Source organism: Drosophila guanche, unplaced genomic scaffold, assembly GCF_900245975.1.
Source record: "Drosophila guanche unplaced genomic scaffold, DGUA_6, whole genome shotgun sequence".
Lineage (NCBI taxonomy): Eukaryota > Metazoa > Arthropoda > Insecta > Diptera > Drosophilidae > Drosophila > Drosophila guanche.
The window spans coordinates 1,697,766-1,724,123 of record NW_022995753.1 but is presented as its reverse complement, the minus strand read 5'-3'; the positions used below and the strand labels follow the sequence as shown (position 1 = coordinate 1,724,123).

Genomic DNA, 26,358 nt, shown 5'->3' with positions numbered 1-26,358 from the left:
ACAAGCGGCTTCAGAGACAGTCGAGACTATTTGCATAGTGGTGATCTCGGCACGGCATTCCCTTATCCAAGACTCTCAGTCCCAGTACCAGATTCAATCGTAATCGTAGTTGCTGTCTTTACCTTCAGTTTGCAACAAGTGTTATCATAGGAACGAAAAGAATACCGATAACAGTCCATCTAAAACTTGAAAAGTTCCCTCACGAAGGTTCATAAGACTTTGATACGTTTTCACCACTTGAGTACGTTACGGCATCGCTTTCCCCGGCGGCAAAGGGCCAATGCCAACAGCAACAGCAACAGCTTTGATTCCATGTGTTTATTGAATTGTTTTTGGGCTGTTCTTGGTTCTACTATACTTACTACAATTTGTATCTTGTGCATGGTTGTAACTTTTGTGTTTCTTCATCGAAAGCGTAAAGCGGTGGTAAAAACAAAAACAAAAGTAAGGTCAAAGTACAAGTAACAAGCAACAACGTACGGATAGATGAGAAAAAGGCCTTGCGCTGAAAGCCGACGCTAAAGGTGATGAAGTGAATATTAATGCAATGTGTGATGTGATCAATTAAGTGAGTAAAGCTGTCAGAATACTTACTCAGTTAAATGAAAGCGGCGTCGAGAATCATATGCCTATGCCACTCAACATACACAAGCTGGAAAAACTAAAACTGCAATCAAATCGAGATATATAATTTATCCAACTGTATCCACAACATCATGGATTGTGATTACTCGAAATTCCTCTACAAAAGTAAGTTCAAATAATAATATATCAATAATATCACATGTATGTATAAGTATGAACAACTTTCACGCGGCCATAGGAAGTTGCGAGCAACTCATCCTGTCCAATCCCGTTGCATCTGGATTGCCAGAGCTAGGCAGAGGTGCTCCACACACCGCATGACTCACTCCGATGGGCGGAATAGACCTACATAAATATTTTTCTGAATGTGCACTTGTGTACAGTATATGCTTATTACCATTAATAGTAGGCAAGGGAACTTGCCGTGGACAGGGAAATGGTCTAGTTACACCCCACGTAAAGTTGTACAGCAAGCAGATGCTACTGATTCTAACCAAAATCCATGAAGTTAATTCTCTTCAAATAAATAAGCTTTCATTTTCTCCTCATTTGCGATGATCTCTTTTCATTTTAAGCCAATTCTTCACGGGTGCCCACAGCAGGCTACATTTAAAAAGAGGATGAACGTTGTGAGACGCTTTAAAACACGTCACTTCTTATACTTTTGGAATTTAATAAATCCTGCCAAAGAAATTTGATAGTATCTTTAAATTGGTGAATCCCGCAAATGTTCGTCCTTTGTGGGACGGAAGGGAGCGTCAACAGTTTTTGAAACAAAAAGCAAACTGTTTGTTCTCTAGCTCTTATGGTCTCTGATACAACAGTTCTGATACACTCCCGGGCGACTTCTATAACTGATCGATTTAATTTCAGATTTTGCCGAAAGTAGATGCAATATATTCATGCGAATTTCTGATAAATGTGGTCCATTGAAGTCTCTATAAAGTGCGCAAAAATTTGACTCGTACTTTAATGAACACCTCTGTAGCACGGAAATACAAATTGCTTGAACCCCTTGCACCATTTATCTCTTATGTTTTTTTTAGAAATATTAGAAGTATACTTTGGGAGAACTTTTCTTTCCTTTGTATGTTTTAAGCAAAAGTGTCAGTTCTAAAGCTATTAGAAAATTGATGAGGTAATGTACATATGTACATATGTATGCGAGGAGTACAGCATTGAGTTGCATAAATCAAAAGATTGCAAATAAACAAAAATAACCGGGCAGATTTTATGACAGCGGACAGCGGAGCGTGCTCGACGATAAATGTTTATTTTCATGTCTTTCAATATCGAAGGGCGGCTTCGCCAAAAGCCGGCCCTGCGGTTAGACGGAAGTTATTGTAAACAGGAAGCTAAAACAAACAACTTCACTTAAGTTGGATGACTCAATTTGAAAGCAATCCATTTCAATAACAGCAAAGCCGCCCAGTCTGCAATCAGATAGCCAGTACTCAGCTTCAAGTGTCCAAAAACCCGAACGAAAAAATAACATTGGCGCTTCATCTTGTTTCGGTCATCTAGTTGACTCAGTGATCAATGACTCAATGTTCTGACTGCGTAGCGGTGATGAAAGAAGAGACGCGTTAAGACGCGACTGACAAAGTTCCTTCTCGTTGATTCTGTGAATGTAACAGATTTAATTTAATATTTTGCGGTGGGTGAAGAGTGGTGAAAAAGACTTAATTGAAAGAGATATCTCATGAGGAACTGAGGAAGTGAATGTCCCACTGTGAAAAAATCCACAAGGATCGGTCAGAAAGCTTTTGGTCCAGACAAATGTGATTTTTGTTTCTGAACATACAAATATCAACTGAACATCCCACCAATTTAGATCAAAATCGAATCGTTACCAAGGAATGCAGCCATATGAACGATAGGTACATATATGCAAGGGTATCTGAAGCGACGGCATGTCAGCATATCTTTAATTTTGTTTCTGTTTTTTTGTTGTGCAAGCAATGGCGGGATATTGGAAAGCATTTCATGATCTTTTTTGTTTGTTGCAGATTTGGTGTTGCCAAAGACAAACAGCTTTTAATTTAAGACAAACGCGTTCCTGTCCATACGGACAACGGCTACCGTGTGGAAAATGCAAAGGCTACGGAAACGGGCAGCGGGCAACCTCGGCAAGCTCTTAGTTCTTTTGGCGGGTCACAGATAAGATGTTCGAAAGAAAAAGAAATGTGGAAATTCGAACTGTACTCGCCGATGTTTGTATACCCTTGTAAACTAAGTTCAAATCAGTTATACATAGTATGTACATAGTACATATGTATGTGTGTAAAAACGTTACAAACGTATGAAGAAAACTCAAATACTCGAAAAGGGTATCAAAAATACACAATTATCGCAGCCCTTGCCTAAAAGCTTCCATTCCTTGGGATGCGGATGGGCCCCCTCCTATTTTGATTTTTATACTTTGCGGCTGAAGCAGTCTCATGGATATGTATAGAGTGCAGATGGATGATGGGTACAGGGTACAGGGTACAGGGTACAGGAAGGAGACAGGCGAATGAATTTTTTGCAGCAGTTGTTGCTAAATAAGAAATTCTTTATCCCATACCAGCGGAGATAGGAGCTCGATGATGGGACTGAGAGAGCCGAAGCAGAGGAGGTAAACGCAACAGCGGCAAAGCCAAAGGCAAAGGCAACACGGCAACGGCAACGGCAACGGCAAAGGCAACAGCAGATACGAACCGGGAACCAAAATAAAAGCGCAATGCATACAAGGAGAGGAGCACACACGAGACGAGAGACGAGAGTAAAAGAGTACTACAACGTGACATTCCTTAAATTACTTTCTGTGCCCAAGAAAACATTAAAAAATATTTGTGCGAGTTTCTTATGCAGAAAAAAAAACAACTTTGTATGGGAAGAATCCTTTTTAAAAAGTTGCTGCTGGTTTAGCCGCTGCTGCCGGTGGCATTGCTTTTCCCATGCTCCGCTTCGGTCCGCTCCATTCCGTTCCGTTCCTTTTCTTTTTGTTCTTTGCGTATAAAAAGAAGAAGAGCATGCACAAAAATGCGACTTTAATTTTCTTTTGGAAAATTGATTTTGAAATAAAGTTTCAAGATCTAAAAGAGTTACAGGAAATCCACAAGTATTTCCTGTTTCCCACTGGACAATAATATTTAGACCTTTGATTTTGATCAAGCTTCAAGCTGCTAAATATAAATCTAATCTAAATCTATTCGAATCTAATATACTCTTTGGGAAGCGGGCACAAAAACGGCTTAGAAAGGCAAGTTACTGAGCGAGAATAATAACTTGCCGATTGCCGTTTTGCCGATTGCCGTTTGCCGACCGACCCTGTTGGAAGACACTCAAAGCGGTCGCATAGACAAGGCCATGGGGATGAAAAGGGCGAGGGTTATGGTGAAGGGGAAGTGGAAGTGGGGAGCCAAGGAAGAGTCAAAGTCAGTGGCGGTGGTGGTGGTGGTGATGACAACGGAGAGTGAGAACGGAATGAGGAGGGATGCAGAGACTCCTCTACGTACGGTCCCTTGAAGCAAAAATAGCCCAACCCAACATGGTGAATGTTGCATGGAATTTATTTTTACTTTAAAGTAAAGAATTTGTGGAATTCCTAAACGCTGAAACATGTTGAAAACGACAAAACAAAGTACCTACAAACAGACAGACATATGTACATACATACATACATATATGTATATGTACATATGTACATAAATATGTATATATATTTTTTAATTCGTGTATTTATAAATACATATACACATACAGAGGGAGGAGAGGAGCGTTTCAGACAATAGAAGGGCAACTCCATACATACAGTTGTGTTCAATGAAATAGTAGTGCCGAGCCACACAATTTCACCACTATTTTTGAGACTCTTCCAGTCTTTCGAATTCAACAAGTGATACCTTTTTGGAAAGCCTGAAATCTACACATTAGAACCCAGAAAGATATTACATGACTTTAGAAAAATACCCATAAAAAATGCTGTTCAGTAAAATAGTAGTGATTTTTTACATTTTTTTACATATTTATTTTGAGCATTGAAAAATAACAACGAAACAGGAATTAATGCATATGTTTCATGTTATATATGTTTCTCGAGGGTTATTATGTAGTTTTTAATCACCTTACCCCCACCTGTCATGTGTAAATGAGGTACTGCCCAAGCTTAAATAGGATCTGAGACTATAATTCTTAAACACATTGGCAAAACTGTGCTCTGCTTGACGGAATTATAATCGTAATAATACATTTTACATTCTACAATAAGATTTCGTTGGGATTTTGGTCTAGATACTGAGCTAGACATGGAAAAGTGTCGACCTTTTCGGATGAAATTCCATTCCTAGCGAGCTTTTTTGCGTGTTTTAGATCATTATCCAGTTGAAAGATACTTTTGAGAGGCAATTATCAATAGTAATATTACTGTATTGTATTAAAAAGTATGCTGGCACACACCAGGCTAGGAAGTAAGAGTTTATATAGGCTGTAGGCCATAAGGGTCAACCCAACATGCCCAATGTTGTTTTTTTTTTCAAGAATTTGGGCAGTTATCAGATATCTGTGAACACCAAACATATTCTTTTGAGTCTTCCTTGCCATATATAACAACTTTACACTCATCTGTCAAAAGTTTTCGGACTACCTCATTTCCTCACTTTTCAAACATTTGTCGTGTACCCATGTGCTTTTATTCTCAAACGCGTAGCTTCCGGGGACCTCTTGCAACTAAATAATGTGTAATCAGTCGTGTATGAACTGTCAAAACACTTTCAGAGCGATATAAAATTGTGTTCATAACTTTTAAGTAAATTGAAGACCTTGGGATTTTGCCTTCAACCATCTACTAAAAGACAATTTTTTCGCATAAAAAACATTTTTAAGGGTGCTTCTTTAAGTTAAAACTATTAAGTATAACAGTAAAAGCACATTCAAATTAGTTTTGAATTCCATTATACCTCCTGATTTTAGTTTTTAGTCTCCCATATTGGACTGTTCAATGATTACTTCTACGCTCCAAAAACAAAAGTATATTTAAACATTTCTTTCATCATAATCAATCATCATCAATATATAAATTAAGCATACTTATGGACAATTGTTTGAATTGATTTAATTTGTTTTTTAATTTTTTTTAATACTTGCACCCTGCACTACCATTTTATTGAACAGCAGTTTTCAAGGGTATTTTTCTAAAGTCATGTAATATCTTTCTGGGTCCTAATGTGTACATTTCAGGCTTTCCAAAACGGTATCACTTGTTCAATTCGAAAGACTGGAAGGGTCTCAAAAGTAGGGGTGAAAATTGTGTGGCGCGGCACTACTATTTCATTGAACACAACTGTACATGTACATACTATGTACATATGTAGATATAAATACAGCTATGAATACGTGCATATGTACATTAAAAAGAACAGCTAACAATCACAGCTACACAAAGCTAAATCGTGCCTTCTTCTGACCTATCCGCCTACTGGAACTTTTCACTTTTTCAAATCATATTTTTTGTACATATTTGCACGTTTGTACATCCTATGTACATAGTCTAGATATATATACTTCTATGTACATGTAGGCCTCCTTGATCTAAGACATGATTTCCTTAGAGCTTTGTGAATTATTATTTCAACTGTTAATCGTAATTTGCTGTTTCCCCTCATTAAAGGCAAGTGCAAATATGCTGCAAAGCTCTTGAGGAAAGCAAGTGCCTGCCGCCTTTGCCCTACGAAGAGAGCGAAACGCTCAGCCGAAGCCATCCAGCAACAAGAGCCGAATCGCCCTGCTGGGAGCCAATCGCCCAAACATTTGACGCCTCTCTATGTGTTGTTTGCTCAGTGTTTCGAGTTGCGCTTAAGCGATTTTTGGTAGTGTTTGAATGATTCCACATTAAAAGAGCCCGCCAACCGCTGGCTTATATTTTTGCTAACTTTATTTGCTCTCGTTGATTGCAATCGCTGCAACCGTCGTCATGGCACAGTGATCTAGAAAACATACTTACAAACATCGAACGAATGCCACTTACAGCTTTGTCGATTGCAAAAAAATATGCAACAAAATAGGCGCCGCCGTTGTGCCAACGAAACATAAGCTTTTGCTGGCTCATATGCTCTCTCTCTTGTTTCCTTACACAATCATGTGATTAATTTTATTTTATTTATTAAAGTACCCCTGAGCCAAGGCACTAAATAGTTCCTTTGAACCAACTCAAACCATACAATCGAATAGCCAAACAAAAACTACAAAAATGACCTGCAGGTTTTCACAAAGCTCTAATTAATGTTTATAATTCTGTATGGAGGGGGTGGAAACAGGGCAAGGAAAGGTGGATGCAGGGCATTGTTTCATATGCAATCAAAATTCCATTCTATGCCAGGGCTGTGGATCTGGCGCTGGCTCTGGCATTTATTTGCAGACGCCGACAGAAGGGCAGTCACCCAGCCTAGTCATTTAAGCAACCATTCCTCCATTCCATAAAACAGACGAAGAAATACTTGCTCCAGTGCGGGGGTGCGCCTGCCTGTTCATCCCTCAGACTGCCTGCCTGCCTGCCCATCTATCTGAAATTCAGTATGTATTTCCGTATAATAGTTGCGCATTGTTTCCCCCTCCCCCCCCCCAAAAAAAAAAGACAGGGAGAAATATCGAAAACCAAAAACTAAGAGAATATACATTAGATCAATATTCATTCCACACATTATTACTTTTCGTGCATTTATATTTATGTGTGTGTAATAAATCACCCCAACTAGTATTGGGGTTTCTGATCTAGCTGTTCGGATCATCATGAACCTTCCAAGCATACTCCATTGAGTTGACCATTCCATCTAGAATCCCACGTCCAATCGGACGATGTGGTCGACCGATGGTCAGCTCATTCCATCAGTAAGTCATCTGTCGTGTGTCCTGTGTCCCGTGCTGTTCGGCTGATGGCTGCTGCTTTGATATTTGAATTCAGTTGGATTTTCAGTGGCGAAATTTCGAAAGTGGGGTCGTGCATTGGGCGCATTTTTTTGCGCCTATGTAGGCGCAACAACCTACCAATCAACTAGCAGACGCCTTTTTCATTGTTGTTAATTTAAATGTCGACTGAAATGCAGACATCCGGATGCAGAGCCTGTAACGGCAAACTGCATCAGAAGTTGCGCAGCTTCAGAAGCGCTTCCTGCCATTGGGCGTAACATCTCTACATGTTGATTAACAATTCCAGCCAAAGCTGGAATGTTACAGGACTGGGACTTTGGGCTGTAAAGGCAAAGTGGATTGGACAGAAGCCAGAACCTTCCTTCTCTGTTCGGTGAAGAGTGTTTAATTCTTTTTTGAGAGCAATTTCCATACAATTTTTGCAAATATTTCTCTTATTGAGTTATTTCGCTCAAGTTGTAATCTCATTAAAATGATCAATATGAAAACTTATTCCTAAAAATGTAATCTTGAGCAAAATAAAAAGCCCTTCAATCGGCCCTGTAAAGTGACAGAAATAAATAAAGAGACGGAACGTTTGCTAGTATTTATGGATAGTTCTATCACTTGCTGGCGACGCTGTTTATATGGCTCTTCTCAGTCCATTGGTCTCTTTTCCGGTTAGTAGTTATCTTTGATCGTTCAAGTTCATACTATTTGTTAAAGGCTATGCACTCTCGACTTCAGGCACATTGGCCATTATACTGTTTAAAATACTTAGATATATGTAAATGAGCACGTCGAGCACGCTCTCGTGCATGTCGCCTCTCGACTCACGGCGACTACAAGTATCTGACGAACTGTTTATTACTCAATTCTCTCAAACCCCCCGCTCAAAAAGTAATTCGTTCATTCTTAAGAGCCACTACAGCCTGAAAAATGCCAGCCGCTGGCGATAAAGTTATTACTTGCGTATTTACACGTGCCAAAATGTCACCGAAATTCACGCTTTCAATTCACGTCAATAAATACAAATAAAACAAAAACAAAGACAGTCGAATGCCTCGTTTACCAAAAGAGTGCATTTTGCATGGATTTATGCCATATTAGGAGTAGGAAGACTCTGAAAACTGGGCGACTGATAGATGTGCAGACAAGGACTCCTCGGCTATTGATGCTGATCAATAATATATTTGTTATAATAATTATAGTAGATAATTTCAACCACGAAAGTAATATTTTTCTAAACTCTACCGATTATAATAGGCAGATAAATCTGCAAGATGTTTGACACCTACGAGTAGCTATGTAAAACTTCTGTTAGATTCAATCATTCGAATATGAACTATGAAAATTCTTATATTCTAAAGCAAAGGCATTCTTCTACCTTTTGCAAGTAAAAGTAACGCTTTAACAATAGCAAATGCAATAATACAATAAATACAACAAACTAAGTCTTAGTCGTAGCTTTGATTGGTCAACCTGGATCGTGCCGGGGAATCCCCGCAGGTCATGCTCGTTCGCAAATATATATGGATACATTTATACATTAAAAATATGCACAAAACACACAAATAAATAAATCGGCGTACACATTTAGGTATATACCGATGTACATATGTATGTATGGATGCAAATGTCTCTCTTTCTCGCAACCTGTCTGCTGTAGCAGCCGACAGAGTGCGTCGCGAAGCTGCGAAGTGTCTTATAATTAGAAACAGCTTCGGCCTCTTCGAAATGGGCACTGTTCCAAACCGAATAAATGATTTCTGCAGAAAAAAATGGTTTGTATTATACCAAATAACGAGAAGGAACATTGTAAAAAGCTGCCTAAGCAAACGTCACTACTTTTATATCCGATACTCAGTCAGTATAATCGTATACTTAATATTCTAGTTCGGGTTTTACATTATACATTTAACATCTACATCTACATCTACGCTCTCCTTCACCGCAGTAGAAGATATTCGACAAAAAGTATTGCTCATATTGACTGAGTACCGGGTATAAAAGTACTGAAGCGCCTTTCGATGCGTTTCAAAGCGTTTCTCCTCGCTCTCTACTCCGTTTTCGTATATTTACCAGGCGAATGATGCCCACAGTCCTTTTCATAATGTTTGATTCCCGTAAACTTTGAGGGATAAACTTTGTTGATAAGCCTATAAGAAGCATGATAATAAGTGGTACCAAAAAACCTATGCAAACAATATTTATAAAACACCTAAACAACAATCGACAACGGCATGAGAATTAAATCAAAATGCATTGATTTTTCTTTTGTTTTGGTTGAATCGTCTTCCCCCTTGCTTACATATGTACATATATGTACGCATATCTGTACATTTCCATACATCAACTTGTTTGCTCGTGAAATAAAGACATACATTCATTAATACATTTAAGGACTGAAATCAAGTTAAACGAGTAATGGTAGGTGCATTTATACCAATAAACATACAGGTACATTCTTATGTATGAAAATACATACATGCTTGTGTTTACTTTGGTTGTGTGCTGGGCGACTATTCCAGCCCAAAGCTCTCTTCTGCCTGTGCTGTTGTGTCTTCCGGGTTTCGTCGGCAGCTGTGTCACTGAGCGCGTTTTTGGGAAGAGCAATTGGTTTTGCTTAGTTTTATGTTTAGAGGTGTGTGCACCAAATGTGCACATATGTACATGTGTACATATATGTAAATATGTAATATGTATATGTAATATGTAAATAAATATTTTGATGAATTTTTAAGCGATTTTTTTGAGAGCTTATCAAGTTCTTTCCTGTCTTTTTTAAGCTTAATGCTGGAACTTCATAATTATGGCACATTTTATCTTTCCGGCATAGTACGTATTCACAAATATGATACAGAAACAGATGCAACAAACGGTATTTTGTTCGTTTGTACAAAAGCAGATGACGAAGACTTGCTTGGCTTTCTGTCTGTTTGATTTACATGAACTTCGTAGATATTTTAACCTTTTACTCGCGATCAGTTTATAAATTGTAAAATCCCTCCTTAGTGCTGGTGTACAATTCGAATTCATGTATGTAATCGAATGTAATGCTCCTTTGGCCTATCGATGTTTTTTATCATTTAAATGGAAAAAATACTACAAAGTTTTTAAGTGTGGCATCGTAAAGAATAAAGCAAGCAGATATTTAATTTCTGTGGTGCTGTGGGGCTGGGGGACTGCAGTGCAAACATGTTTTTTTTTCCGTACCTAGTGGTGGTAGTTCACACGATAGACGAACAGTTTAAACTTTCGGAAAATCGAACAAATGCAACTGAAAGGCAGCCAAACCGCAAGTTTTTGCCACCACTAGGCGCCTATGCTACACCTTAATGTAAATAGGCCATAACAGCCATGTCTCCCCCGTTCCGCCCTTTTTCTGATCAACACTGCTTGCTAAATGGAACAGCGTGTAAACAAAGCGTGCAGCCTCACATACATGAAATCTCCAAGTGCAGGGGATGCATCGTTTAGAACCTGCTTTAGACTCCATGGTACCAGCCGGGTGTTCCGTAATCATATTTTTGTGTGCGTTATATCAGTGATTCACTGTTAAATGACGATAGAAACGAGTGGGAGAGCGAGCGCACTGAGTGTAAATGTTCTGTTAGACGATGCTTACAATCTCATTTCACTCATACAATCATGATGCTGCACAGAATATCAAACTGATTTTGATATTTACACTAAGTCATGGGCTTTGAGCTTTTCAGCTATGCTTCTCATTCTGCCCTGATCGAAGCTACATACATACAAAAATGCACGTACTTGCAACACCGTTCACCGTAAGTCGAATACAAAATAAAGCGACAGATTGAAAGCTCCCGAACTCTTAAGGTGGCTTGTAGACGATGCATCGCCTGCACGTAGAGCTTTAATGTATAAACATATGTACATTTGTATGTATATATATGTGGGGCTGCACGTTTTGTTTACTCATAACATTTTGTATGCAGCTTTCAAATTTTTTCATTTTTACTTTCAAACAAAATTATGAAATTGAAAGAACAATATTCTGCACTGAAGAAAGTTTAAATAAATTCAAAACAATTTACCGTTTTTCTATGACAGCTTGTTTATAAATATGACCATACCCTCTTAGTAGCACTGATCTCAGAAATGTATTGAAGTTTTGTGTTGTCCGATTGACTACTTCACGCTGCTTTATCTTCCGATTTGTTTCTCTTTGCCAGTCGAGCGAGCCATCGCTCGATGCCATCACAAGCATCTTGCTTATTAAAATACATACATACATATGTACATATGTATGTATTTACATATGTACTTTATCATTGCATAACATTGAGAATCAGCTGTTCAAATTATTGCAACTGAATTGAGTCGAAGCTGAACCGGGCCAACCGAGCCGAATCCAATTTGAATCGCCGTTTCAGCCGAGTATACATATGTATGTATGTAATTATGTGCTTACGCAGAGATTATGTATACAGACAACACTCCTGTGGAGTGATTTCTACATATTGCATGTGTAAATGATAAACATGTATGTATGTATGTACATAAACGCTTACTCGTACATTTACTTTACATATCCATTACACAGGCAGCTGTATGTAAATATGCAGATATAGTCTTTCTTAACCGTTCCGTGTACATATGAAGGTACGTACGTACATACATGCACATGTACAAACATATGTAATTGAAAAGGCTATTCTTTTATGCTTGGCGTGCCAACAGCAGAACAAGTGAGAAGAATCAAGCGACGAGTGGTGTTAGTCACACACTGTGTAAGTATTTATGTACATACGAATGTAGGTAAGCAGATGTGTGTATATCTGTAGGTTTGCACGCCGACGTCGCTCGAGTAGGAGCATAAGAAAAATCAAGGGAGAGGGAGTCGTGAGGTATTCCGTGTCGCGCGGTCTCGTAGCTCTCCAGGTTCTTGTGCGTTGCATTGGTATTGGTTTTGGGTTGGGGCTTGATCGGATTGTGCGGCTGTGGTTGTTGTGTGTGTAGCAAACTCAACAGGCCGAGCCAAGGTATATTAATAAAAGGTATGGCAGGTAAGATCTAGCTCTATTGGACAGCAAACCTAGGCTAAACACGCACAATAACATGTAAACGAATTTACTGAAGAATGCAATCAAAGAAGCCAGGCCCAAAGAAAGGGAATGCCTTACTTTATTGTTAATTAATATACATACATACATATGTATGTATGTATGAATGTATGTATGTATGACATGCAAACATAAGTTGGCCAAACCAGTCAAGCAGGCAGACGACGCCAGACGCCAGCGCACCAGAGAAAAGAGCCAGGCTAACCAGCTATGGACAGTATGTATGTATGTATGTATGTACATACATACATGCACATGTACGGATGTATGTAGCTTCTGTCGTCGTCGTCGTCTCGTCGTTCTTAGTATTGATTCAGATTCAGTCGATGAGTTTCTCTCGCTTCTGCGCGTTGCGTTTCGCAGTGTTTCCGCGATTTTTTCTTTGTCATCATCGCTCGTGCGCCCCTCCCGCTTTCAACTTTTGTACGGTGTTCGCTTTGTCGGTGCTTTCAATGTGAATGATTTTCCTCAATTTGCATAATCATAACTTTTTGTTTGATTTAAATTTGTTCTTGGTGTACTATTTTTTTTTTATCTTATGGATGTGTTGCATCTGTATGTACATACGTGCATACATACAAACAAACACAAAAACTTTAAAACTGGTTAAAAAGTCCATATATATGTGTGTATGTGTGTACGATCGCCACAATCTCCCGTAGTTCTCTTAATCTCGACGCCGCTTCGTTGGATGTTTGTTATCTTTGTTATGTACATGTGTACATCCATATGTACATACATTGCATGTTTGTGTGGGTGAGAAACTGGAAAAGGTGGGAGTGTCACGAGACGGAGAGTAGGCCAATAAACCTAAAATAGATTATGATCGTTAAACAAATTTCCCGCAATTAACGACATCAAACACAAATGAATAAATGAGTACTTGCATATGTACATACATTGTGCATGGAGTCATACATACGTACGTACATATGTATGTTCTTGCCTCGCCAATAACAAAACCAGTCAGAGAAATTGCCAAGCAGGCAAAAACGCTGAACAAAACCAGCAACATCACCTAAAAGAGAAACGAAACATGAAGAGAACAGAAGAGCAACAATGTGATTTCATTCAACTGCTTGTTGAATTTGTGTGTGTTTGTGTGAATGCGCGCTAGTGTGTGCGCAGAGAGTGGGGTAAAAGATTCATGTGCAGACACTAAACACACATGTCTATATATATATATAGATATATATATATATATATATTTTTGTATCTGTGTGTGCACACAGCTACAGAAGGAAGTGCAGATAGATATACATATGTATATGTATGGGGCAAAGAAATGTCTCCCTGTGTGTTGGTCAAGACATACCCTGTATTTCTGAATCTGGACAGTGGCTTAAACGAGCTCGTTTATGGGCTTGGCAACGACCCAAGGAAGAAAATATACTCCAAGGCACACCTGGGTAACGGTGTAGATACTTAGCTCCCTTGTCTACTGCCTAGATCGTGTTAGGTCTAGTCATGGACTAGACTACCAGCAGGTTGACACGTCACCCCCAATGATCGCCTGAGTAAATGTTATTGGCCAAATACAGTTCAGGGCACCTGCAACTGATGTTCTTTTTGTTCTACATACTTATGTTAATGACATACAATGTTTGTATGTATGTACAATACAATCAATACATACATATTTACATAGTTAGATGCAGTACTCAGTATGCAGCGATGTTGGATTCTTCGTACAAAACAGATACGTACTTTTTACTACCCATGAAACCAACGCATCGCACCAGCCTTTTGCAAGAGTCTCGCAATATTCTCGAAAACGTGCTCAAATGAGAGAAAATCATATTTACACTCTTCAACAAGCTTGAAAGTGAGTGATATAATTTTGTACAGCAAAACACTGGCAAACGAGCTCGCGAGAGAGCAAAAGAGACTAGAAAAAAACTCTCGATTGGTACTGCCGCAAACTGAACGAAGTATGAATCATATCTTACTTGATCTGATTGCGAGGGTTTTTTCGAGTCGCGCATTTGACTCGTGTGCGGTAACATTTGCGAGCCTTTGCTTTTCTGGGTACCCTCTCAATAACCGCACACACGCACACACACTTATGTGTATGCATGTGGTGTGTATGCTGAAAAACTCACTTTTCAGCAGCAGCGACGGAAGCAGTGATACGAAAAATACAAACCGAGACTTGGCTTTCGGGCAGCTGCACTATAAAAATTGCAATTAAGCTTAGGTCTTTCCCATAAATTCGCAAGTGAAATGAATAAGCGAAAACAACACTTGTAAATTTAAAATGAACATACCATTTGTTCATTCTACAAATGCCTGTTCTTTGGTGTGCCTTTTATCGCTGCCGTTGTTTTTGGCGATATTGCTTCTGCGCGCTATTTCTACTGAAAGTATTTCTACAAAATACTCGCATTTGCACAAAGGCGTTGACAGAAAGCTTCTCTCCGGAACACTCAATCACACATACGCCGTTGCATAAAGAGCAGAAAAAAGGTAGAGAGAAAAACAGAGAGACAAAACTATCGTCAGTATTGGCGAAATGGATTGAGAGAAAAAGATGCAGAGAGAGAGAGCGAGAGTAAGAGAGGGCACACAATCTTGAAGGAGTTTCCCCGAGTATAAATGATCAATCAGAATTGCTAACCAACATACATACATACATACAATATGTACATATGTATGTACACATGTTTCTACAACAAAATTTTAAATTCAATTATATCAAGTGCCAGTGAAGTGAAAATAAAAGTTGGGAATAAACCAGACGTTCAAAAACAAAAACAAAAACAAAGGTTTTTCTGTTCAAGAAACGATACTTTCACAGTTGCAGATAATAAATACTTAATTCAAGGTTAATCATAGTTAGACTATCATTATAACAACAAGCAATCGTTAAAGTATCAGCACCAGTGGCAGTGACATCAGAGTCTAAATCCAGAAGCACAGAACAGCACAGCAGTCATCTATGTGCATATGTACATATGTACGAGTGTCTAAGATTGCGTGTCCTTTGCGAACCGGGAACCCTATAAGCTGGCTGCATGAAAAACATAACCAGCTCGAGCACCTGCAGCACAGGGCTGCTGCAATTGCAGAACAATCTGAACAGCAGCGAATTGGATATTGTTGGCAAATCAGAAACAGGTGCGTAACATTACTCTCTCGCTCTCGCTCTGTCTCACCCCCTCACCGCCCCTGTCTCTCTCTCTACCTCTCTCTCTTTCTCTCTCTCTCTCTCTCTCTCTGTCTTTGGACATGATGTAACAATTAATTTATGGACATTCATGCGTATGAACATAAAGATGCGTACATAAATATGTACATACTATGTACATATGTACATATGTTCGATGATGCTAAAAGTCAAATTAAGCTCAGTTGGAACCTGTGGGTGAAATTATGAGTTAACTTGAACATTTTGAAGCGAATGCTTCTAGATGTTTTCACAGATCGATGGGAGACGATACATTCATAATGTCTTTAATATACAGCATCCCTAAATATCATTTTCATACAATAATGATGTTATTTCCAAGTCACACGAGTCATTTCTGGAGTGAAATTCGAAGAGCTAATAGCCAACTGAAAAGCCAAAGGCAGCTTCGTCTTTCATTAATCTTTATGCACGATCGTTCAGAATCCTGTTACATTTGTTTATTGGTACATTGGTTTATTTATACAACGTAACGTAAAGTTCATTTCAATGAAATAGTACTTCCGTACCTGATCATATTCAACATGAAGATCAAACTTGTTTATTTACTCGAACAACAACAATCATTGATTGTAAAGTTACAGTAGCGTGTCCCATTTCTTTCCGTTATTATACCCGTTACTCGAAGGGTAAAGGAAAAGAAGGAAAAGTTTTCCACCCTATACATGTTTTTGATCAGTATCAAGTCCGTCTGTCTATCTGTCCGTCTTGTTTGACGCCTAGTTCCCTGAGACTATTAGAGCTAGAGTCACCAACTTTTTTGTAAAGGCTCATGTAATGTCACACTGAATCATGTTTGTTTCAAAATTTAGCCACGCAACCTTCCATCCCCACAAAGGACGAAAATCTGTGATATACACAATTGTGAAGATATGAGAAAACCAAAAACTCACATCCTTAGAGAATGTCTATCCATATTAGATTCCTAAATTGGGATTATTATTATTTGCAATAGCTACTACTTCCCCCCTACATATTCGTGCTCATTCTCTTTCGTGGTGGTGCAGTGGTGCAAGTGGTTAACCTTTTAGGGATCAATGAGAAAATCTGTCAAATCGACCACTCTTATTGCAAGAAGCAACGATCATAGGCCTTTCAACATTAAAAGAAGCTTTATCGTTTTGAAGCCAATCTTTGCATATACCATAAGGATGGTGTTCACACGAAGATGTAGGATGTACTGCTTTCTTATGAAACCATTTCAAACATACGATCTCACATTTCATATCAAAGGGTCCCAAACCATAAATCGGGTACGGTTTTTCACCAGAATAAGTACATGAAGATATCCAAAACTAGTCGAGATTTGCCGGCACGTGTAGACATTTTAAAACCCCAATCAAGAGAGAAAAACTGTTGAGCATGATATATGTATAGTTTCTATTCGTTTCATGATCTTTTCCAATTGTCTTCCAACTCATCATAATTTTCTTTAACCCTTCCTACCAAGGTAACATCTAAATTTAATAAATTACACAGTTTAGAATTTGTTAAACCTATTTACATTTAACTTGTTTAGCGTTAAGTTCAGCTAATAAAATTCTACAGTCTGGCTTCAATAATGATCCAATCTGACTCTAATTTGGGAATCTAATAGCTATGGATATTCTCTACGAAACTGTGTTATTTTTTTTCTCTTATCTTCAAAATTGTGGATGTCACAGATTTTCGCCTTTTGTGGTGGCGAAGGGTGGCGAGGTGTAATTTTGAAACAAACTTGTAATAGTGTGATATAACAGCAGTCTGGATTCAAAATGTTGTTGCCGTAGCTGTTTTGGTCTCTGAGTAGTCATCAGTCATCAAGAGGGACGGACAGACGTAACGCAGATTGCTTCCACCACACATATAATACACCCTATTTAACGTGCAAAATGGCCTAATGGGGTGTTCCATTCATGAGTGTCGAGGAGTGTACATATGTAATTGAATATACATATGTATGCGCACACATAATTGTGTATGTATAGAAAAACTTTAGTGATATATGCACACCACAGCTCTAGTGCGATCAATTTTCTTGTTCCGGCTTGTTCGTCTAATTCTTCTCAGCTGTGCAAAATCACATGTAGGGGCGTCAGCGCACACACACACACATACATACTCATATTTTACATAGGAATGCAACGAATACGTTCACAAAAGGAAAGGAAAAAGTAGAATGTATACCAAAAATTCCAATTGCCACACAACAACGACAACATTCAATTGGTAAGGGTAGAAATAGAATACCAGCGACAAGGGCACACATTCCCTTAAAAATTCCCGACCTCAACATAAGCAGCTGTGAGCTAGAGATGGGCGCGTGTCGGATATTTACAACACCATACAGGACACGAAGGACATTTTCCCATATGATCGTGTAAAACAAGACTTCAAGCTAGACTCAGTCTAGATAGCTAAAGAGAGAGAGAACCGGTAAAAGATCAAATAAATAAATAAATTTAGCGCTTTAATCCACTTTTACTAGACTTGGACTAGTCCAATTGTAGTAGAATTGCACTTTCAGTGTTGAATTTGACTAGACTCGTCGGCACTGGTGTGTGTTGGTGAATCAATCAACCACCAATGCCAACAACATTTGTCCATTGTGTCTCCCTTTTAAGTTTGGATCTGATATTCCTGTCTGTCAGTCAAGTGTAGTGGAATACGAACATTTCCAGTACCGGGGCCTGCCTTAAATTCAAATTGGAAATAACAGTGAGCCATTGCAAGATTATGGAAATGGCAGTCATCCCTATGGTGGCTACAAACGGGGTGCAAGCAACCCCCTGACTTGTGCAGTGCCCGTGCATATGCTTTAAATAGTTTCCTTTGCTTTGACGCAAGGCAGATTATGAGTACAGAGTACAGTAGGTGTCGTGTGTGCTTGATCCTTGATCGATAGATACTACATATATTCAGTGTACTTTGGTGGCTTTGAGACGGAATATACTTCTCGAAATTGGAGCGTTTTGTTTCATTTGGATTCAAATATATTTCCAAATATATTGCCGTCCCAGTTGCCGTCACACTCGACATTTTGACAAAATTCCCTTCCCTTAATTGTGCGCTGCATCCTATTCCGGGCTTCAACGAAACCCAGAACCATCCCCTGTACTCTTTGGAAATACGGGGGAAGGCAGCAGTGGCAGGAATATATACCAACGCAAGGGATCGGGCCGAACAAATAAAATAAATTTGTGGATAGTAAAAAGAATTTTCAGTTTATCAAACGAGTTTCTCCCAAACAGACGCGTTTTGGTTTCCCTGTGCTCTCTCTCTCTCTCTCTCTCTCTCACTGTGTGTGTGGTGGGTGTGTGTGTGTGTGTGTGTGTTGTTCAAAAACTAAACTTATCAAAAAGGGTAAAGCAATAATAAAAAGGTGGAAATTTACATAGATATATGTGCAAAGAAATGCTTCGAAATGTAATACCTTAAAAACCGAAAAAAGAAAAAACAATATTATATTGTTGCTGGTAAACATACATAAATACATACATACTATGTACACAGCAAAACTGTAATCCCAGCAAAGAATTGGATATAATTTAAGCATACAACTGCGAACTAAGAGGTGTTTGTTTTTTATTTAAAAAACGGCTTTAAATTGGCGCCGTTTTCTAAACACTTGGATTCCCTTGAGGAATTCAAGGCATTATCGGGTGAGTTGCTGCGATGAGTATGCTTTAAGCTTTTCCATTTTTCTACTGTTCAAACAATCGGTCCATCGGCCGTCGGTCTGTTTTTAAGGGATAAAAACAAATATTCTCTAACAAATATTCATCTTAAAAATAATACTAGCATATAAGCAGCGAAGAGTATAAAATGATTCATGTTCACGTTTATAAATATAAAACAATAAAATGTGTGCCCGTGATAATTGTCTTTATTGTTTGTTTTCAATTATTTTTCCATTTCAGTCGGACCCGGCACCATACCATCTCCGTGGACCCCAGTGAATGCCGGTCCTCCAGGTGCACTAGGATCGGCAGACACAAATGGCAGCATGGTGGATAGTAAAAACTTGGATGTTGGTGATATGAGCGATGTAAGAACACAAATTAAATCCCTAACTGATGTTGAAGCTCTATTTGCATTTATAAATCACTCAACTGTGTTGATCATTGATCATATTATTCGAAATCTAATCCTATTATGCTTTTTATTTCAGGATGAAAAGGATTTATCGTCCGCTGATGCAGAGGGTGTTTGGAGTCCAGATATTGAACAGAGCTTTCAAGAGGCATTATCTATATATCCACCATGTGGACGTAGAAAAATTATTTTGTCAGATGAGGGAAAAATGTATGGTAAGTATTCAACTTTTCATAGATTTCCTGCAATCATTTCTGTCAGAGATTTAGTTGGGTAGACAGTAAGTAAGATAGGGTAAGGCTACGGCAAAGGCCAACAAAGCTCAAAAGTCTATAAATTCCACAACATTATTGTTATTGTCTCCCACCCAAAGTATCACTGCAGTCTGGGTGCAAAATTGGGTTACTTGTAGTCCCTGAAAACTAGGCCTGGTTGAAATCATCGCCTAGCTCCTTTCGGCATTGAGAATGGTGCACAAACTATACTCGTAATTGATCAATTTAAAGCAACAAAATGGAGAAATGTGAAAAATGTCCTTAAAATAATTATTTAATCTCTGATTTTTTTCTTTCTTTTTTTGAGGTCGCAACGAGCTTATAGCAAGGTACATAAAACTGCGCACTGGCAAGACGAGAACCCGCAAGCAAGTCAGCTCCCATATCCAAGTGCTCGCCAGGCGGAAGCTGCGAGAAATTCAGGCGAAAATCAAAGTCGTAAGTATCATCCATTCCTCCACAAAGAGCTCCACGAAGAGCTCTGATGGTTTCACTTTGCATGCGAGATGTATTCCATTGGTAAATTAGGATCGGATTCTAGGCTTAGAAGTGTGTTACTTATTTGGGGGTCTTTGAACGGAAAACATCCAGCAACTTGTGTGGGATAGACTATAAAACACTAACTACAATTCGGCAGTCTTTAACATCAAGAAGCCCGTACCATAACCCTAAAGCCAATCGATACACGACCAACTGAAACTCTTTTCCAGGAACCCAATGGTGTGTCCTTGCATTTATTGAATGACAAAGAACAGACTCTGCAAGTCATGAGCACAATGACTAGTTCACAAATCGTATCTGCCCAAGCAGCCAATAATCTGGCACTGGCTGCCTCAGCGCTGTCCGTGGGCATGCACCATACGAAGCATCACCCACATCATCCCGCTCACCACCACCAGATGAGTGTAGCCGCCGCAGCAGCAGTAGCTGCAGCAGCAGCAACGGCAGCAGGTTCTGCTGCTGGGCCATGTCCTTCGACGACAGTCACAGGGCCGCCGCTAAATACGTCGTCTTCATCTCAGAACTATGTCCACTCTCGCCACAATCATACCCATCACAATCTTGCACACCTTCCGCATAGTCATATGCATCCCCATCACCATCATCATCGAAATGCAGCGGCCGTTGCAGCAGTGTATCACTATCAGCAGCAGCAGCAGCAGCAGCAGCAACAACAGCAGCAGCAGCAGCAGCAGCAAAGTGGTGGTCCAAGCGAAACTGATGCAGACGCAGGGTCACCGATTCTTGATGTCTCAATCACTAGTCAGGTGCTGGCACCAAAGCCGTCCCAGCCGTTACACCATTCGCCGTTGTATCCGGGCGTAAGCAATTGTTTTAATTACCAAAATCAATCTCATATCGCATCGTGCAGTTTCCACAAATCAAATCAAATCAAATCAAATCACAAATGCTCAACCATGCACAACTTTTCATCAGAGTAGTTCAAGTTCATTTCCATTACTGGGACTAAATTCAATTCCCACTTATGGCTGAGCTACTGACCTGCAAGCACAATTTTTGCACACATTGCCGCATCACCTGTGAAACTTGGTTTCTCTCTCTCAAAATTCGCTTAGCATAATCGCTCGTTTATCGTGAGTGCTTCGACCCGTTCGCTGATGTTTTGTTCCTTAATCCCAGTGCTGCTCTGTTGCTTCTTTTGCGTAACACTGCAACTGACAATCGTGCAAATCATTCATTTAGATAGTGACATTTATGTATAAATATTCTCAATCATTGTATATCTTCAGGTGTCTCTTGCTCTTTCTCTCTCTTTTTCACTGTCTTTATCATACAGTTTGGTTATACCTATGTGTAAGCCAACAATGGCATAGTTTTAGCACCATATCTCATACCCTTGCCCACCGTTAAGACCCATGCGCTCGCTTACTCATTGAATATGGCTCCTTTATTTTTAACACGCCAGTTGCTGCAACTGCCATAATGTTGCAGCAATTTGTTTAACAGAAGAGAATGTGTACTAGTCGCTCCGTTTGCCAATTGGGGTTTGTTGTTCGCTGGTCGATGGCTAACACTAATTTATGTGGAATCAATTAATAAGAAATTGATGAACCCTTTCCTCTTGTTCAACGATCATACTGTGTAACCTCCAATCAAAAATAACACATACGAAAATTAACACAGCTATCGATGTATCTATAATTTCTAATCAATTTGTATACTTTCTCTTCTTGCGCACAGCAATTTTGGCAGCCTGGCTTGCAGCCTAGCACATCGCAAGAGTAAGTTGCCATCGCCCACCCCTTGGTAGCTGACAATACATCGCAATTGCATTGACCAATAGTTTCTATGATTACAGCATCAAGCCGTTTGCGCAGCCACCATATCCGACGGGTAAGCCATCAACGGCCGTGTCCGGAGAAATCGAATCTGGTATTCCTTCCGCACAATTGCCATGGGAGGGTCGCGCCATTGCTACGCACAAATTCCGCTTACTTGAGTTCACTGCGTTCATGGAAATCCAAAGGGATGACATGGTAAGTGCAACAATTGTCGTTACAACTTCAAATGAATTGATCTGACCTTTAGTTAACATCGCAGTATAACCGCCACCTTTTCGTGCAACTCGGCGGCAAGCCATCATTCTCCGATCCGCTACTTGAGGTGAGTGCACTCGTTTTGCCATTGCATCTAGAAAATTTTTAACGAACCTTTTACTCTTTCCAGACTGTTGATATCCGACAAATATTTGACAAGTTTCCGGAAAAGTCTGGCGGTCTGAAAGATCTCTACGAAAAGGGTCCGCAAAATGCGTTTTACCTGGTAAAATGCTGGGCTGACTTAAATACCGACATAACGACAGGCAGCGAATCGGGTGATTTTTATGGCGTAACGAGCCAGTAAGTCCATTACTTATAATTCCACCATAGAATTTGTAATTAAACTTCCCACTCTAATGCAGATATGAAAGCAATGAGAACATCGTACTTGTGTGCTCGACAATTGTTTGCTCCTTCGGCAAGCAAGTTGTGGAAAAGGTTGAGAGCGAGTACTCGCGCCTGGAAAACAATCGCTACGTGTATCGCATACAGCGCTCACCCATGTGCGAGTACATGATTAATTTCATACAGAAGCTGAAAAATTTACCCGAACGCTATATGATGAACAGTGTGCTAGAGAACTTTACAATATTACAAGTGAGTTTAGTATTTATTTGTTCATGCCTGTCAATGCTTTAACTCTTCTCTTTGCACCTTGACAGGTAATGCGAGCGCGAGAGACGCAAGAGACGCTTTTATGCATAGCGTATGTGTTTGAGGTTGCCGCCCAGAACAGCGGCACTACGCACCACATTTATCGTCTTATAAAGGAATAGCAAGAGCTGCACGAAGCAGCGCCTAATTTGTCCGCAAACCCCACCAATGCACAAATCAGCGAATACAGCAGCAGCAGCAACACCAACAGAATCAAAAATACAAATAAAAATAACAATAACAATACGGTTAGTAGCCAACATAATAGCAATACCAATACCAACACCAATGCCAACAATAATAGCAAGAAAACGCAAAAGTGTGCTAAAAGAGATATTACAAATGGGAACGAATCAGAATTAGAAAAAACTATTAAGCAGTCACAGTCACCCACCTCACCGGAGTTACAGCAGCAACAGTCACAGCCACACTCACAGTTACTGGACCAACAGCAACAACTTGACACGATGGATGCACTGCAGGTAGAAGAGGTTATATACGCACAGAGCCAAGCTGAAAACATCTATCCGTCACAACAACAGGAAGAGACAAAACTCGAACATCATCAGCAGCAGCATTGCATAAATGCACAGCCGTTTGGCTCATGCATCTCCAGTAAAGTTCAGCACATTGGGACGGAAAAGCTAGAGCAAAAAGCTAGCTTAAGCACATATGAACACTTTCTGAGGCTGTCCGCAATGGAATATGGAGGAGTTACTGAAAGTGCATCCGCGGCTCTAAACCTCAGCGGCATTGGATGCAAGGAACTCATGTCAGGGTCTAAACCATATCTGGAAGAATCACAAGAGTTGTCCATGCATCAGCAGGTAAATGTAGGTGCAGATGAGGGAGTGGTGGTCGCTGCTGATGCCAAAGTTGTCAGCAATCGAGATGAGCCGTAAGCCATAGTGTTGTCCATAGTGTTGTTTTTGTTGTTGTGTTTAATTAGCAGGCTCTAATTCGTGATCGGCTTACATGAAAACCTGCTCAACCGGCAGACACAGTAAAGGCTATAGAATTTACATATATCAAATCTTTGCCCAATCTTTTCTACCATTTTCCTGGGCAGGCGACCATGACTGAACTGATTTCCCAAATCGAAAACAGATTTATATCATTGTACAAATTGTTCTGGTACATTTTTGTAACCCTGGAAGGTTATCCTTGATTGGATGCATGTACGTTTGATTTATGTACATGCAGAAAGAAAATAAATTCAATTAAAAGATGGTCCAACTTTAATGATTTTCGTACTCCTATGAACAATACATACATAGTATCTTCTGAGAACCTGGGTCAACACCAATCAGTTTGGGAATCTTTCGAAATTCCCAACACCTTAAAGCAAAGTAAAGTAAACACGTTGTGTCATTGAAATACAAAAAGAAACAACAAAGAAACGTTTTTAAATTAACAATAAAGAATTACTGCGAAAGTATTGAAGTGTGACTAAGATTTCAAGCTTCACTGATTCGACATTTTTTTTTTATATTTTTATTTAAAGCAAAGGTGTCTCGCATTTTTGTATTTGGGATGGTTGGTAATATATCTAACACCCATATTACGTGTTCTGTGTCGGCAGTCTGATGTAATTAAATCAATTTTTAACATACATTTACATCAAAAATACATTTAAATGATCTCAAAGTTACTTAAAACATATTCTTGTTGTGTAATTTGTTTTTTTTTTTTTTTTACGAAACCCCAAGGAAAACGTAAGCAAAAGAAAACGTTTAGCAGTTGTCATGCGCTGATTTTGAAATAAAAAACGATAGAGAAATATGTACATCGACTCTAATGCGTGTACGGATGCATACAAAAAATATATGTACAAATCGTACATGCATATTTCTGTTTTTTTTTTTTCAAATTATATTTGTTGAAATTTGTAAACATATTTATATTGTTTAAGCTTTTTAATTGTATTCAAAGTATGAAGCAAAGTTTTGATTAGCATCGTGTCGGAAAGATGCAGAAGTATTTCAATAATCTAATTGGTTACTCACTCGTACATACATACGATGTATATCGCAGGCTGGTTAACTCGTGAATTGGGTTGGATTGGGACTGCACAAGAAATCTTTGCGTGCAAAGCCAAAACCACTTGCAATAGAGAGGGACAGAATATTGTATGAGCGACTGTTTTGTTTCTTTTCATACGTAGTGTCAACGTATAAGAAACATACATACATATGTACACAAACATATACATATGTATGTAAATATGTAAACCCATGTAAAGAAGATCATTAAGCATGAATCGAATGAACCACCGTTTTTTAAATGATTATGGATTTATAATGATAATTAAACCAGATAAAAAACCAGAAAAGTCGAGTACGTTTTATTCAATAACGCACTCCCTGAATCCCCTGAAGGCTAAGCTCGAACTTTAGTGCATGCATTACAAATTGGCTTACTTAAAAAGAGAATAATGTGTTGCAGGGATTCCTCACCAGTTCTCTAACTCGATCATGGAATAGAAGCAAAAATCATTAAAAACACTTATTGTAATTGTAAAATATTGTAATTCTGGTTTACTCGTAATCGTACATATAAAATAAAAAAAATATATATATATATAAATATACATATGTAATGTAAAGTACTTCTTTATTGTACAAATAAAAAAAAGCGCATTTTTTTTGTTTGTCTGTAAGTAAAGTAAGTTGCACATGCAGTTGAAAGCATGAAACAAAGGTCCGTAATAATTGTGAGGGCGAGGGTTGTACATGTACATTTTTCGAGAGCTTAGCTAAGCAGTAACAATAATAATAATAATAATAAAACGTAAAAATAACATAAATAACCAATGAGAAACTCACTGTTGCAAAAAAACAAAAAAAAATAACAATTAAATAATTTAAAAAACGTGTACCGAGTAAAAAACACATGCTTACACCATGAATATAGATATTGTAATACTATACAACTGATTAAGACCAGAGATAAAAAGAAACCTTATATTAATTGAATAAAATAGTGCCTAACATAAGAAAAGTATTACACAATCCATCGGTAAAAGGCCAATTTGAATTAAATGGGCA

The 26,358-nt window shown here is 38.9% G+C and overlaps 1 protein-coding gene across 12 annotated transcripts; it reads left to right on the top strand.

Annotated features, from left to right (window-relative positions):
- The first annotated feature begins 409 nt into the window (after positions 1-409).
- LOC117588540 (protein scalloped) lies at positions 410-25,301 on the top strand. 12 transcript variants are annotated; one of them, XM_034279909.1, is made up of 12 exons: positions 12,872-13,014; positions 15,260-15,677; positions 19,647-19,774; positions 19,898-20,036; positions 20,404-20,534; positions 20,807-21,418; positions 22,299-22,339; positions 22,402-22,594; positions 22,647-22,721; positions 22,785-22,957; positions 23,020-23,254; positions 23,320-25,020. In XM_034279909.1, exons 2-12 carry the CDS (start codon positions 15,575-15,577, stop codon positions 23,431-23,433), a joined length of 1,944 nt encoding a protein of 647 aa, XP_034135800.1. In that variant the 5' UTR covers positions 12,872-13,014; positions 15,260-15,574; the 3' UTR covers positions 23,434-25,020. The 12 variants fall into 12 exon arrangements, 11 of the variants coding, with proteins under 11 accessions (XP_034135804.1, XP_034135810.1, XP_034135800.1 ...); XR_004574146.1 differs by lacking the exon at positions 12,872-13,014 and adding an exon at positions 25,290-25,301 and having other exon boundaries at positions 15,280-15,677; positions 23,320-24,678; XM_034279913.1 differs by lacking the exons at positions 12,872-13,014; positions 15,260-15,677 and adding an exon at positions 410-750.
- Positions 25,302-26,358: the final 1,057 nt, after the last annotated feature.